Genomic DNA, 17,185 nt, shown 5'->3' on the forward strand with positions numbered 1-17,185 from the left:
ATCATCTAGCTGAGGACTCCCGTGTGTTCCAGGCACCCTGCAAAGCCTGAGATTCCTCCCTTTTGGTTCGAGGTGTTGAGATATCCATTATCGATCATGTATGTGGACATTCACTTTGCCACCACTGAGAAAAAGATCTTGCACTACGTGCTGAGAAAAGAGATGGTTCTGAATTGGCCAATATGCACTGAGCCTTCCTCTTTAGGCACAAAGCAGCCTTCAGCCTTCTGCCAGCTCGATGGAACATACCCTTTCTTCCAGATCCTTTTAAGCAGCTTCTAGAGGTGGCAGAGGAGATTCGGACATTTCTTGTTCACCCTATAGGGTATACAGCTGGGGCCTGGGCAGACGCAGCCCTTGCTTTTTTACCACCTCCTGGATTTCCTTCCATGTTGGTTCGTTGGCATTGAACATAATGGAGGGGATGTCAGCTGTCCCATCTTCTGGATTTTCGTTCAGTTCAAGGCCACTGTACGGATCACTATGTGTCTCTTTGAGAAATGCCTCCACCTCTTCCTTCGGGCTACTCAGGCTCCCAGATCTTGCTTCTCCCAGTAAGGATCTGGTGAAATTATAGGGATCTTTTATAAACTGAGCCCTCCTTTTCTCTCTCTGCTTTCTCAATTTCCTCATTCCTTCAAACTTTCTAAGCCTTTTGAGGCGCTCTCGGAGGCTGCTTGTGATTTCCTTGATCCCTTCTTTTTCCTCAGCACTAGGTTCTTCATCTCCTTCCTCAGATTTTGAATTTCCCTCTCTCTTCTGTTTGTTTGCTTCATTGCCTTTTTGTTTCCTTTCCTTTCTACTCTACCGAAACGTTCCTTAGCTAGATTGTACGTGATTTCTGTGAGCGAGTTTATTTTCTGCTCAACAGGCCCCGTTGTTGTGACTTCGAGGATTTGGTTCAGATCCTGATCAAGAGTGGCCCATTCCTTTGTGTCTGATATTTTTGGCCACTTCATCCTCTCCTTCATGGGTTCAGACTGGGGTGGTCTATCTGGTGAAGCGTTCCTTATGAGTGCAGCAGACTGAGGTGCTAAGAAATCTCCAACACTGTGGGGTGCTTCCTGGTTGGGGTTTTCCGACGTCTCACCAGATACTAGATCTGTGCGCTACACCTCCTCTCTCCCACACTTAGTCTTATCCTGGTGTATTTTGAGGCCCCTTAAGTTTTTGCAGATTTTACCGCAGGAGCACTTCACATCTGGTATATTCCCAGTTATGGTCATTTGAGTGAGCCTTCTCTGCATCGTTGATCCTATCCTAGCCATTACCGTGAGATCCATCCCAATTGAGTCTCTCATCCTCCCTCCCTCTCGGGAGACTCTGGTGGTATTGCTCATGTGAAACTTCCGTAGCTTGTTTGGTGCCCTCTTGCGAGTGCTGTGCATAGGGTTGCTGGCCCTATGCACCCACGCCAGTCTTTCCCGGAGGTCAACTATCTCTCCAGTGTCACCAATCTGTCTTGGTTGTCATCCAGCCTTTCCTGGGGGTCACTGGATAACCAGAGGTTCAGTGATAGCATACATCGTTGGATAATAGTCATAATAGTGCTCCCATCTAGTTCAAGCTTTTCATGGCTACAATAGTGGCTTGCGACCAAGTAATCAGCTCGCAGCGCCCTCTGCTGGTGAAAATAATCACAATCATATGATAGCCAGCTATCTAAATTGGTCAGGCTTTTCCATTATATTTGCGGGTTGTTTTGAACATGCTGTAAAATGGGGACATTTCTGGGGACAACTCCAGTCGGGGACAGGACAGGACAGGACAGGACACCAAAAATGCACACAGTATTTCATTGTATTCTAAGCAGTGTTAATGGCTATGTCAATTAGCATTTCATTATAGATATACTTTATTATGTTGAAGATAAAAAATATACTGTCATAGTCGTGTTATTATTAGTCACGTTGAATCAATTAAAGCTCTAAATCTTCTGTTTATTCAGCTGCAGCAATAGGCATTTCCTGGATTTCTTCTTCAGAGCATATAAAGATTTTCAGTGGGAGAGCACCCTCTGGCCTTTGGATGGAGATGTACTACTGATCACAGAACTGATTCTGACTAATCACAATTTAATGACTTTGCAATTTAATTCTGATTAATTGTGCAGTCCTAAACTCTACTGCCCTTTCTTTTGCATTTAAATCTTTATTACAAGCAATCCCACAGTTTATAAAGAACTGTGTTTTCCTACCTCCACAAGTGCCATCTATTATTGCCTTGTTTATCGGAAAGTGCTCTTTCCCTTTAAACCTAAAACATTTGTGTTGACTGTGAAACACAGTAGACTTTAATAATAATAATTTATTGTGTAATTACTACATTTCTGTGTCAATCCACATTCATATTTGCAGCAAACAATGCGCTGTTACTTTAATTCAGTGCTTGCAGTGCAGCAATAGACTTGGTGCAGAAACGATCTGGGCACTGGATTAGCTAACCTAACCCTAACAACAGATGCACCGCTAATGAACACACTGCCAGACCGTAACTGTGTACAGTAAAAAAATGTAATCCATTAACATGTGCACCGCAAAAAATATGCACCAGTTATGCACTGTAAACGGAGTCATGTGAACCTGGCGTTAATGTGTGTGCACATAAGCATATGGTCTCCAGAAGATTGCGTGAGCATTGAATGGTTAAAAACTGGCAAGAATTAAAAATAAATGCAATTTATAAACTTTAGTGATGATTTAGTGATGAAGGAAAAATAATATTATATAATTTTTAATGTATATAATAGTAAAAAAAAAAAAAATTAATTATTTCACTTGCACTGGAGAGGGACAGAGGGTGAGACAGTGCCGCTGCATGTCATGCCAAACCTCTCAGGGCAGCATCATCAGCTTTAGTGTTTTTTTTTTAGATCTCCTTTTTTAGAGACTGCCGATCAACCAACCCAACGTGATTATCGTGATTATAACGCCATTATTTTTGTTTTCTTTGTGCACAAAAAGTATTCTTGTAGCTTTGAAAGATTACGGATGAACCACTGATTATTTTAACGTTGTCCTTGGTACGTTTCTGAGCTTTGATCGTGTTAGGATTCTTGCTGTCTATGGGAGGGTCAGAGAGCTCTCGGAATTCATCAAAAATATCTAACTTTTTGTTCCGAAGATGAACAAAGGTCTTACAGGTTAGGAACGACATGAGAGTGAGTAATTAATGACATCATTTTCATTTGTGGGTGAACTATCCCTTTAAAATATGCTTTATTTTTGTAATTCCACCAGGTGACACTAGTAGCAAAGAAATGGCATACTTCACCTTTATACAGGTTCATCTATTGCATAAAGAAAACAAATCTAGTTTAGAACTATTTCAGTGTTTTGCACTATAACATTAATTTAGTTATTAAGTCCATTTCCCTCCCAGATTCTTAATACCATAACACATATGGATGTTTATTCACATGGTATCGGGAACAGAGCGTTAGAATACAAAATGGAGAATACATAAATCTAAAAGTATAAGCTTTTTGCCTTCTTACCACAAATGTGTCATAGGAGAATTTGTGCCGGTGGAGAAGATGCTGCAGGAAGTTGGAGCTCTTATAGCTGGGGTCACCCCAAGGCATAGCTGAACATACTGGACATACCTACAAAGAAAAAAATGCTTGCTAAATAGGTCCTTTTATTTTCCACAGAAGAACAAATATCATATGTGTTTCAGTCTACATTCAGTCTACGTTGAGTAAATGCTAGACTTTTCATTTCAGTTTATTGTTCTAATTAAATGGTACTTGGCATCCCTGAAACTGTGAGGTAACTGACACTCACCACTTTGTTGGGGTCATTGCGATGGCTCTCCATGCAGTGCTTCACTAGTTCCTGTTGGTCCAAGTTGCGAGCGCCACAGTACGGGCACACAAATGTGGAACGGTTTGGAATATTGCTGTAAAAAAATAAAAAAAATAAAAGATTTTTGCTATGTCTTAACCATGGGGCCTGATAAACCACTATCAGATATACACTATTACATAATAAGTAGCAGCCTGAGAGCAAAAGAGTAAATGAACAGAGTTGTGTAACAAACTGATTATCAGTGTTCACATGAATAATGCATATGTGCAGCCAGAAGGGTGTATAACATTGTGTGAATAACTTTCAAGTCCATAAAAAATGAGCCAAGAACCTTCTGTTCACATTAGCCATTTGAGGCATTCCTGACCTCCCAGTTTTCAGCAGCTCCTTTCTTTTGTCTACAGGGATTTCAAAACCAAGACCATTAAACATTAATACGCCAATGAAATATTATCGAGTAACTTGCGTCTGAGGCAAAATCTGTTCAATTATCCAGCAAACATGAATGCAGCCCTCTAAAATGTTTTATAGTTTACAATTATTTTTCTGATGTTCTTGTTTCAGCAAGCTACAAGACCATTCAAATCCTAGAGAAAAGAAGAGAAGAGAAGAAAAGAATGACATTTCAGCAAACATATTTTTCATAAGACTTAACCAAATTGATCAAGTTGTCTCAAGATGAAAAAACGGAGTCATTTCTGGTGTGAACACTGTTGACATGTTGCTGTAATTCTGTCCTTGATTGGGGATTTTTTTTTTCTTAAGATTATGGGTAATGTAACACTTGCTCAGTTTAAATTCAGTTTAATTCAATAATTACTTCTGGGAACCACATTGTCATGCATTATATTTACCAAGGATTAGACCTGTTACATTAGTATAACATAAAACACATGAAAAATACATTAAATTAAACATAATATTAGTTTATAATATATAGACAAATAATGTCTGAAAGTGTCATCCAGGGATAATTTCTTTCAGGGGAGACAGTTTTTTTTTTTTTTTTTGCATTTTTTTTTTTTATTCTGCCAAGCAGCTTGGATACACTGATGGTCTGGCAAAGACAAAAATCAAAGACCCAAAATCTTAATGCCAATTTCACACATTATCCAAAAGGGCAATCTGAACTGAACAACCATTCTGTCTACCGAGATGCCTCCAAATGGTCAGTTTTTGAAGGAAGTGTATGATATCCAACAACCCTGCTGGTGAAAAAAAAAAAAAAAAAAGGGTGTCTGAGTGTCTGACACAAGATGAAATATAATGGTGTCACTACCTTCAACTTAGGACTACAGAAATAAGGATGGTTATTGTTAAAGTCAACAGGAAATAAAATGTTTACTTCATAAAAGGTATTAAAAATTTAATAACTTGCTCCACCTCTGAAACAACTTTCCTTTTCTGCTAATGTCAACAAGCCTTTTTATTTTTCAACTTTATCCTTCAATCCCACTTGTGATAAAGAATATATTATAACTATTAGAAAAGTTATAACTATAACTTTTCTCAATCAAATTAAAATAAAGTCCTGACTAGGTGTGTGTGATACTGATACTGATGCTGAGCAAGGACTTTTCCAGACCCCCTAAGTTTGGTGCCAGACTGTGCCCTCGTCTTTCCATTCACCAAGGATTTTAGCTGATAATTTCGAGCTCCACGCTCTTCTCTTTTCAAATTCTTCCTGGGAAGAAACTCCCAACCACCACCGAGTCAGAACATTGTTGGAGTTCATCACTCTTCAAACCCGGAAGAACGTGATCGCAAGCCCAAACTTTGAAACCATCAAGACTTTCATCCGAGACTGCATCCGGACACTCGTTTAATGACCAAGGCAATGCAAATATCGTACATTTAACCAAACGCAACAGAGATTTAGTATAAGCTTTAGAGTAGACCACATTGTAAAATGGCACCGATGGGTTTACTGATGGGTTCAGACTCATTTTTCGTAACTGCATTCTCTGGTTTCTCTAATGGCTTCATTCATCCACTTTAGCTCCCCTTTGTATGCACACGAGTCTATGTTTATTCATTTGTTTGTTTAGACTAGTTATGTGTTAGCGTTTCATTAATAAAACTTTTGTGCATGAATTACATGAGTGTCTGATTCTGTCACTGCTTGTGAATAATGTCTCTTTATGATTCTGATCTGGCGACATGCTCTAATCCACTAATAGTGTAGGAAAGATATTTTCTGTGGCCTCGAGTAAATATGAACTTACACTGAATGTTCGCTGGACGAACAGATTAGTTGATGGCAATTTATTTCTGCTACAGTTACTACTGGCAGCTGATATAAATAATTGTGAATCATAATTAATTGTATATATATATATACACATTTCCCTTTTGAGCTAATTTGCTACAAAGCACACACCACAGGCATGGTTTTGTTTGTGACACAACAAAATAATGTCAGCTCACACATTGCTAAAACAATAATTGCAACATTATCATACAGTCGTGGCCAAAAGTTTTGAGAATTACATAAATATTAGTTTTAAAAAAGTTTGCTACTAAACTGCTTTTAGATCTTTGTTTCAGTTGTTTCTGTGATGTACTGAAATATAATTACAAGCACTTCATACGTTTCAAAGGCTTTTATCGACAATTACATGGCATTTAGCAACTCATTCTTTCATAATCATTTCTTGGAGTTTGTCAGAATTAGTGGGTTTTTGTTTGTCCACCCGCCTCGTGAGGATTGACCACAAGTTCTCAATGGGATTAAGATCTGGGGAGTTTCCAGGCCATGACGATTACTGAAATGATCTCAGCAGGTCCCTTAATGACAGCAATGAAATGTAGTAGAAAGGTTTTTTTGGGATTAAGTTAATTTTCATGGCAAAGAAGGACTATGCAATTCATCTGATCACTCTTCATAACATTCTGGAGTATATGCAAATTGCTATTATAAAAACTGAAGCAGCAACTTTTCCAATTCCAATATTTATGTAATTCTCAAAACTTTTGGCCACGACTGTACACAGTACATATCACACAGCCCTAGTCCTGGCCCCCAATTCATCAGATTCTGGAAGCCAAATTTGTTGTGAGTGTTGTTTAAAACTAAATATAAATATTCTCTTAGCTCTGAAGCCCTCTAAAACTCAGATGAGTTTGTTCTAGGTCATCAACCCTGACTTTATGGTGTTTTGGAAAGCATAAGTCTGAAGTTTCCTCACCTCCATACAAAACTGCTGTCTGTTAAACCACTGACTCACTGTGCACCGAGACAGAAATGTGTCATAGTGTCACGAACACGCTATATTCTACAATATTTGTGTAATGCTACCACAAAGAGTACGATAAATAGCCGTGATGCAAGACTTTTGCAGACAGAGACAGAGTGGGAATACATCAACATGCTCTGCTTTGAAGAGCTAATTAATTCTTATCCTCCTCTCGCTCTTCCTGTGCTTCAAAGGAAGAGTGAAGCACGACAGAGATGCACACACATAACTCAACCTGAAGACATCCGATTGGACTTTTATCGGATTCCTGTCTACAAAACTTTGTGTCTGTCTTGAACTGTCAGACATCAGTTTGACATCTCTAGATCCAAGTATACCTACACTGTTAGTGTGTGGGTCTAAAGAATGAAACGCGTCCTGGATCCATATTTTAAAGCTCTTCGCTTCATTTTAACTGCTGTCCCAAAGAACATCGAGTGCTTCAGAGAAGTATGAGTCATAAAGGCAGCATTTTTTTAAGAGAGATTTGTGGGATTGGTTGCTCTTTAACGTAGGGAGAAAGAGAAAATATTCTAAAATTCTGTGTCCAAACTGGGCACAATGCAACAAGTTTCCATTGACGTAATTCTATTGTTTTCCTGAATGAAACTGTCCTAATTGGTCGTGATAATGTTAATATTTTCATATTTGATGTTACATATACAATGGAGTTGGATTTTAAACCAGTAATATTCTTAAAGTGTAAAACTTTAGTTTCAATAATTAGAAATTCTTAAATGTTTTTATCTATATATATTATATCTTAAATTCATACTCGCACATTCATGTGAAGTGCATTTTTGTGAAACACACAAAGAAAAGAAACATTTCTTTTCAACCTTGCACAGAGAAATCCTTCTTAAAGAGCTAACTGTTCACAGAAGATGAGACAAATGAGAGCATTGCAAGTCAAGACTAAAGAGGATTTACCATTCATTACTTTTGTTTTCACATTGAATCCTGAATTCAGAAAAACATTGGCTGAATTGTGCAGGCAATGATTTAAAGTAAGAATAAATACCCTAAGTAAATAAATAAATGAAAATGAGCACGGAAGTAGGTCAAATGGCCAATACGAGTCTGCACAATTTAGTTGACAATGCCACTAAAATAAATATAAAGATTTGTGCATCACTTTCCTACTCATTGAACTGATTTAGAGACAATTACAGCCAAACACATTTGAAAACCTGTCTTTCCAAAAAGTGTAATCATAATAACACGCAGTGTTCACAAAAAATCTAAAAAAGAATTGATGAAGAAAAAAACACATTTTCATGATTATGTCAACCTGACCTTAAATGATCCGTGGAGCAATGCTTACCTGGGAATGGGTTGTGAGGTGGGGACCACAGGCATGAACTTTGGGCAATTGGCCATCTGTTCTTGAACCTTTGTGCAAGATGAAATATGTGACCGCATTTTGACCAGGGTGACCTGGGAAATTCAAAGGGACATAAAAAAGCAATGTGAGTAACTCGCGCTGTGATTATAGTGCCCCATTATGCTTTTTTGGATATATCCTTTAACGAAGTGAGTTAAATAGCTGTTTGTGAATGAAAAAGGTCTGCAAAGATCAAAGTGCATGACAAATTGTCTTATTATTTCTGAAAAGAAAGAACCAATCCTGAATTGCCTGAAATTAGTCATCAGCAATTTGAAGAAACCTAAGTAGTTTTGTAACAAATTCGTAAACCCGCCTTTGGTCTTCATACTGTATGAACTCTGACCTGCCCCCAAACACTGTGGTTGTAACTAAGGCCTGGGATTGTTCAGTCTGTGCTGTTGCAATGTCTAGAAGACACTGTGTTCTGCACTGCCAAAGTAAAACCAAGATGCATGTTTTCCCAAACGATGAGGATATTAAAAAATGAAAAGTGGTTGAAATTGTAACACAGACACCACAGCAGTTTAACTCCAACCTTTCGCTGTGTTTTCATCATTTACTGACGATATTTGGACCATCTTGCACCTCTGGATGAAAACCTGTAATTATGTCTAAAATATATATATATTAGGGGTGTACCGGTTCACAAAATTCACGGTTCGGTTCGATACGATTCACTGGTGTCACGGTTCGGTTCGGTACGTTTTAGATACAGCAAAAAGAAAAAAATTGGCAGATAAATTTCCTTGATTTTAAAAAAAAAAGTTTTATTTATTAAAACTAACAAAGTATATATATTTTTTTACATTGAACAATGATGGAGCTATTCTTTACCCATCTTCTATGGTGTTTTCTTAGCAGCATACTGTATAAAAAAAATGAAAATGTTATATTGTTGTAGTAGTTATGAACAAATACAAAGATGTAACTTTTTATATGGAACTCTATAACTCTTTATATTGAGTGTGTTTTTACTCAATTGGTTCTCTATAGGGCTTATGTTTTTTGGAACAAAGCAGGAATTACGGTCTGGCTGAAATGAGCTCGTGAAGGAATATTGTAACTCAATTACGTATGTTCTTAAAACCTGCGTTTTCCACTACAGAGTAAGGCGCTCGCTCACTCAGTACGCGCTGAAGGCTTGTTGCAAAATGGCTAAAAGGTCTTTCACACAGGACGCGTTATGCGCGGCGCTGGACCCTGGGCTCAGCGTTGCCCTTCAGATACAACGCGATTTGCGCTGCACTATGCCAAGAGCAAAGTAGGTGGAGTTTTCAAAACTGCCCGTGCATACGTTCTATTTATAACAGTTCTTCTATCTAATAACGTGCAGGCCTGTTAATTGTATCGTACTGCTCAGGAAATTCCGACACAGTACAGTACTAGTCCATTTTGATTTTCGTGCTTGTTTGGATGCCCCGAGCGATTGGTAAAGTGCACCCAAACACCAGACCTGTTGGTTATTGGAGGATGTTCTATTTCTGGTCTGTTAAACGCATTGGCCACCGCGTACCGTGCATGAACTGAGTACGCGCTGAGTGAGCGAGCGCCTGAATGAGTAGCCTAACATAAACATATAAGTTGGTGTTTTTTTTTTCTTCTTCGGGGGTGTCAGGGGCGTTGCCTGTTACGTCGTTTGGGTTATTGGGCTACCTTGTTGAATGCATATCATTATATTTCACCATTTTTTATTTATTTTCCAAATATAATTAAATAGTCCAACGAACCGCTCGATACATAATGCGTACAGCGTACCGAACCGCTCAATACGAATACGCGTATCGTTACACCCCTAATATATATATATATCATGTGTTCAAAATGTATAGTTTTGTGTTGTATACAGTGTCCACACATTGCACAGCTTTAACTCTCTGCTAACCGACTAACTCATTGTAGTGAAATATTTCTACTAATCTTTCCACTATTACCTAAATTTGTGTCAATTATTGCAAACTGTCTTTCATTCTTACAACCTAGATTAAAAGTGTGGAGCAAGAATTTGGTTTACAAAATCATTGGATATAATGTACATTATTAGAATGCCTTTTTTTTTTTTTTTTTTTTACCGTGGACGCATGTAAACCTATCGTAAAAGATCTTCAAAATATAACTGGAAAGCTTTAAAATGGCATAATAAGGATATTTTAGTACAAATGACACCTTGATTAGGGCATTTAATGTGCAATTATGTAAATATGAGCCATGCTGGTCATATTTTAAATCCAGCAGTCATGTTTTGCTGACTTGATAAAACTAAAATATCTAAGAAGAAATGCTGTGTCAAATCGTGCAAACACAAAACAGTGAGCACAAACACAGGGGTCTTTCTAAGCTTGCAATGGGAATCAGGGCATCTCAGTGTGTCTGATTGTAGTTGCTGGGCTGTGCTTGTTTGCTTTAACTTTTATTTACCATTAAACTGTCACTGCAGTTTTGAAAGGCTCTTGCAGTGGAGATAGGATTCCATGGTATATAGTGTCCCTGAAGCAAGTTTTAGTGCAAATGCATTACATAATGACAGCTGCACTATTCAAAGAATCATGTCTTGAGGTACTATGGCCAGTTTTTTTTTTAATTATTCATATTTGTTTATGCAACCACAAGGACTAACCTTTTTGCTGCACCCTCTACACGGTGCCTTATATGAAGAGAGCTGTTTTTCCACGCTGGAGGATTTCTCCACTTTCTTTGGATCGAAAGGCATGCGGCAGAGTGGACAGAGAGGCGATGTCACCTGCAGACACGGCTGTAGACAGTCCACACAGAAACTGTGGACACACACACACACAAACATATTACAATATTCAGTATATATATCACTATTACAGTATGTATGCCTTCTGATATAGGATTCATAATTTGGACAAAACAGTAATTTTTTGTCAAATCAATTCAAAATATCTAAACCTGTACACAGCATCTAAACAAGGAGATAATAAAATATCTCAGGTTCCTCATTTAATATGAGTGGGTTCTTAAAGTGACAGCAGCCTGCTGCTATCTGTGAGCGTTTTGCAGACACTAGAGGGTTAATATTCATCAAACAAAAGAAAAAAAAGGAAATAACTTACTGCTCTTGACAAATTATCTATCGTACTTTTAATAAGTTTTAAAGTGAAGACTATGCAGCTTGTTAACTTTAACTTCTGCAGTATTTCTTACAACAAAAAACATCTGTCCTATTGTTTGCTTATATGGTTTTATTTTTTAAAGAAAAACATCTATGTTGTGATATATACTGTTATTTTGAAAAAAAATTCTCATATTGTGATATATCACCTACCGCTAATTAGAAGGATTTCTGAAAGATCATGTGACACTGAAGACTAAATTAATAGCTGCCAAAAATTCAGCTTTGCTACCATAGAAATAAAAAACATTTACAACATATTAAAATAGAAAAGTTCCTTTAAATTGTAATCATTTCACAATATTACTGTTTTTACTGTATTTTTCATCAATTAAATGCAGCTTTGATGAGAATAAGAGACTTCTTTAAAAAAGAAAGAAGAATAATAATTGTATAACATATGGATAACAGTCTTCTGTTAACAGTAAGACAGCTTCTTTGATCACAACAAAAAGCAAATCATGAATTATCACCATTGTCCCTTTGTGTAAGGCACTTACTTTCATGTTTCTCCAGAAGGACTTGCTCCTGTAATAAGTGTACTATAAGTGGCACTGGATAAACGCGTCCACTAAATGTTTAGTAACTGCACAAGCCTCTGAGGAGAACAACAATTTTGAACCACTGAACTCTGGCTGGCAGGCAACGGGCCTTGAATAGCTGAACAAATGCTGATGTATCAGACCATCAGGCATTTAGCCATCACCTTTCAAGCTGGCGTGACTCAGCTTGTGTCCAAATACATGGCAGCATCAGCAAAAAATGGCTAGTGAACTCGTGGTGGCAGCCTTGTCACTTTCTGATGGATGAGGCAAGAGTTTATGGGACTGTAAAAGCAATGAATCATTCTGAGTTTTTTCTGCCAGGCTTACGCTGCGCTTTATGGTACTGTTGAATCCAGGGCCAGGGCCAAACAAGACCCACTCCATCACTGTCTACACTAAAATGCGGCACTGACTGACTCATGAGGGAACTGGAAGTGAAGGTCAGTTGCTAAGTGTAGTGTTGCGCCTGTAAATTTTTGAAAAACTCAAAGAGCAGTGTCATGCTGTAATTAAACACCTGCTTTCTGCCCTTTTGAGTTTTGGTCAAATAAACACTGAATGTGTTTTTATTTTACAGGATTCATTATGATTTAAATAAAATTTATATAAAAAAATGGTGCTTATCAAATTAATTCATACAACATTAACAGTTTTATTTATCTTTTCAAATGTAATTCAATGAAATTCGAACAGTTCCTTGCAGTTTATGTCAAAGCACTCTACAACATAGGTTTATAGCTTACATGGAAGAAAATATTTATTAAAATCAATGTTTTAATAAACCGTATTATTAATATTACTTTGACATCTACACTGTAAAAAATCCAACTTACATTTTGTTTTGCAAACTCAGTTTTTAAAGTTAATTCAACAATTTAACATTAAAAAAGTTGAGATAACACAGAAATGTAAGTTGAATAGGTATTTAGACCAAATTCATATTTCAAGTTAGAACAACTAACAACTTTAAGTTGGTTATTAGTATTGCCAACAAAGGCTGATGAGCATGCGCAGTTCGAATGCTTTTTTAAACAACGCCATTTTATTTTCTCCTGTTTCATTTTCAAGTCACCTTAAGCGGCCTCTGTTTATTCCCTCATTGTGATCGCTCTAGTAAGTGTAGTTCTATATGTTTCAATTCACAATATGATTTAAATGAAGTTTATTCACAATATGCGCTTTTGTACTGTCATGATTCTGCCTTCATGTCCTGACTTTTCTCTAGTCTTGAGGCAGGATCATGACAGACCCGTGTTTTGTGTAGAAGCACATGGCCTTGTCTTTGGGCCATGTGCTTGTGTTGTCTCGTCCCCTTTCCCCCGCCCCCCTTGTTATCCTAGTCTTGTCGTGATTGCCGTATCTGTGCCACCTGTTGTTTCTAAATTAGTTCTCTTATTTAGATCCCCTAGTGTGCTCTGTCTTTTGTCGGTTCATTGTGATTGTTTACCACATCGTGAGTGTCTCTATAGGTTTCTGTATCCTAGAACAGGGGTTCCCAAACTTTTTAGCCCGCGACCCCATGATAAATGCGCTGCTGCCCCGCGACCCCCCCCCCCCCCCCAAAAAAAACACCTCTCGTCGCGTGAAATGTACAGCAAATCGATTTTATGCCCAGTCTCAAAGCACACGAAGTTATATTTTATTGTTCTGCGTGCAAAATCAGTGTTACAAGTCTGCATGAGCTGCTCGATATCCACCTGTTCTCTCTCGGAAAGTAACTGTGCAGCTATGTTTGGTTGAACTCGTTCATTATTCTGCCATCAGGAACCAGTCGAGTAAGTCTGAGCTGCTCACACGCGTGCTCACACACACACACACACACACACACACACACACACTCATGCTAATCCGCTAGATGTGTCACTTTATGCTTTCCATGGTGACGCGTCATTGCTTGTCACGTGACATACCGCAGCAACAACAGAGCTGAATGAATGATCTGCTTTTGTCATTTTTCCTTTTTTATTCAAAATATTAACAAATTTGTTAGATATGGCATGAAATAGCTGATATTCCGATTGTCAAATATATGCAAGTGGAAGTGTTTTGTTGTTTAAACACCTTTATAACGATCGCGTTAGTTGAACTGTATGCGCGACGGGCGCCGTCATCTTAGTTTGTGCCGCAGACACAGTTCAGAGAATCAGATCTGTTGGATTTACAACACGTGAATTCATCCACTTCTCCCAAAATACATAAAAGTAAGTGGCTGGTGAACTGGGAGAATAATGGAGTAAACTTTAAAGTTACTTACACAATGTGTATCTGATATGAATAAAATGTGTCTAATTATAATGAAAAAGATTATTATTGCCTCTTCCTTTGACATCAGTGTGTATTTTACAAACTCTAAATGTATTGTTTTTTCTAGTACTTATATGTCTGAAACCTAAAATAAACATTATGTGGTTGAAAACACTGAAAAGTTGTGATGACAGCTCTGAGCGCACTTGTCTCTGGCTCAGCGCCAGCCAACTCGCGAGAGCACATTTGAATTTCACGTCATGCACTGACCGGTGTGGTCGTAACAGTTACACTCCAGGGACTAGCCTAGACTGATCACACCGGTGTGATCGTACGTGCGATGCGAAAGAGTTAAATTAATTGAAACAAAAATATATAAAGCCCCTGCGACCCCTGCGCCGGGGTCCCGCGACCCACCGTGGGGTCGCGACCCCTACTTTGGGAACCACTGTCCTAGAAGACGTCTTTAGAGTTTTGTTTATCGTGTTGACCAAGTCTTGTTAAATCATTTAGTCTCAGCCCTAATCGTTGTTTTCCCCCTCGTGGGTTTTGTTTTCCCCTTTTTGTATTTAATAAATCCTGTGTTTGGCACATCCTGTCTGCATCTGAGTTCATCCCAACCCCTCCATATAACATGTACAACATAGGTGGGGGCAAGTTAGTTAAATTTTCCAGCCTGGTCTTATTGTTGCCTCAGGTCAGACGTCACCTATTTTTTTCTGCCTGACAGTGTAAATTAATCTCTCCGTTAGGTGCTGTTCTTTATATAATATTTACCATGAGAGTTGAAATGTGTTTGTTCAAAATATGTTTTTTTTGTATGCCGTTTTAGAGTTGCCTCAGGCGGTGCCCAGTTAACGTTTGATCTGTCATTGTTATCACTCCGGTAAGCGGTGGTTCTTTGTGTATCAATTTAAGCCATGATTTAAATGAAATTTGTTCACAATATGCACGTCTTTACAACGGTGTAGGTGGCGGCCAGTTAGTCATTTCAGTTTTCATGCTTTGTCTTCGAGTTGCCTGAGAAGGGTCAGACGAGCGCAAGTTTTTTTTTTTTCCTTGACAGTGCAATCGCTCTTGCAGGTAATGTTCTATGCAGGCTATGAGAATAATTAACAGTAAGGTCTGAATGTATTTGTTCACAATATGTGCTTCTGTACAGCTGCTTAGATGGCTCCAAACTGGTCAGTTCAACCTCTCCTGCTTTGTCTTCGAGAAGTCTTTTAGTCATTCGGTGGCTTTTTTTTCCAGACAGTATCATGACTTAGGTAAGCACTGTTTTATATCATATTTATATCATAGTAAAGGGATTTAATTATTGTTAAGGATATAGAGTTTTCTTTATTTGTTTATAATATGTTCATTTTGTACAGTTGTGTGGGTGCCTTTGAGTTTTGAATAAGGTTATTTAAGTTATAAGTGTATTAATAATTTTTTTTAAACAAATGTAACCGTATAAGATAAGCTTGTGTGTTTTCGTCTCAAATATGTATTTTCTTTTAACTTTTAAATTTATGTGCTTATGTTTGCTTGGCGTGCTATAAATCTGTATTTTTTAAAAATACAAATAACTTAAGAGCTATTTTAAAGCTTAAATTCATAGTTTTTTTTCAAGTTTAAACAACTTGCTTGCTTTTAGATAGTACTTTAAAGGGATAGTTCACCCAAAAATCATAATTTTGTCATTAATAACTCACTCTCATGTCATTCCAAACCCGTGAGACCTCCATTTAAGATTTTAGATTTAGATTTAGCTCTCAGTCCCTCCATTGAAGCTGTGTGTACGTCTACGGTCCATGTCCAGAAAGGTAAGAAAAACATCATAAAAGTAGTCCATGTGACATCAGAGGGTCAGTTAGAATTTTTTGAAGCATCGAAAATACATTTTGGTCCAAAAAAAGCAAAAACTATGACTTTATTCAGCATTGTCTTCTCTTCCATGTCTGTTGTGAGAGAGAGTTAAAAACGAAGCAGTTTGTGATATCCGGTTCGCGAATGAATCATTCGATGTAACCGGATCTTTTTGAACCAGTTCACCAAATCGAACTGAATAGTTTAAAACGGTTTGCGTCTCCAATAACTTTTTTTAATGTGACTGACACTCCCTCTGAGTCAGAATAAACCAATATCCCGGAGTAATTCATTGTGGCGAGTGGGGTGGGGCCGAGAGGCGTGGGAACGAGGAGTGAGGCCAGGTGTAGTGATTGGAGATGAGCTACACCTGAGCCCCACCGCTAGTATCGAGTCCCACGTAGGAGATGGAAGGATATAAAACTGGAGTGACGACCGTGAAGGACGGGAGAGGACCAGGCCTGGGACATTATTTTATGTTTTGGCTTTTATTTGTGCGCGTCAGTCGCCGTGAGGGGCTGACGCGCTGTTTTGTGTTTATTTTCAATATTAAAATTATGTTTTGATTGTGCGCCGGTTCCCGCCTCCTTCTTCCCGATGAGTAAGAAGTTCATATCGTTACATTCATCTACTCAAACAGTACCCTGACTGAACTGCTGTAAAGAGAGACCTGAAGATGAACACCGAGCCAGATAACGAACAAAACATTGACTTGTCGGTTTTCAGATCACCAGTAGTTATTTCGGACCGTTTGATTCAATAAACCGGTTGAAGAAAACGGTTCACCGGTTCTTTTGAGCTCAATGTAATGACGTCATTGGCGACGATTGCAAGCCTTCGGTTTACCCGCGCTCATAACATTAGCACAGAATCAGTTCAGAATCAGTCACCAAAAGAATCAGTTCAGGCGCTCTGTGTGTCGGTTTGTGTCATGCTGAATCACACATGCACAGCATCATCAGCTCCTCGGTTCTCGAATC

The 17,185-nt window shown here is 38.2% G+C and overlaps 1 protein-coding gene across 2 annotated transcripts in view; it reads right to left on the reverse strand.

Moving 5' to 3' along the window:
• rnf166 (ring finger protein 166) overlaps positions 1 to 17,185 on the reverse strand; it is a 70,178-nt gene that overhangs the window by 7,826 nt on the left and 45,167 nt on the right. The window contains exons 1-5 of one of the 2 annotated variants that reach the window (XM_026268163.1): positions 12,066 to 12,665; positions 11,047 to 11,203; positions 8,370 to 8,482; positions 3,786 to 3,900; positions 3,497 to 3,604 (exon numbers count right to left, since the gene is read on the reverse strand). In XM_026268163.1, the coding sequence (XP_026123948.1) occupies positions 3,497 to 3,604; positions 3,786 to 3,900; positions 8,370 to 8,482; positions 11,047 to 11,139 (429 nt within the window). In that variant the 5' untranslated portion in view covers positions 11,140 to 11,203; positions 12,066 to 12,665. Of the gene's footprint in view, positions 1 to 3,496; positions 3,605 to 3,785; positions 3,901 to 8,369; positions 8,483 to 11,046; positions 11,204 to 12,065; positions 12,666 to 17,185 lie in introns of those variants that run through there. The other variant, XM_026268162.1, reaches the window with a different exon arrangement.

This window comes from Carassius auratus, chromosome 7, assembly GCF_003368295.1.
Source record: "Carassius auratus strain Wakin chromosome 7, ASM336829v1, whole genome shotgun sequence".
Classification (NCBI taxonomy): domain Eukaryota; kingdom Metazoa; phylum Chordata; class Actinopteri; order Cypriniformes; family Cyprinidae; genus Carassius; species Carassius auratus.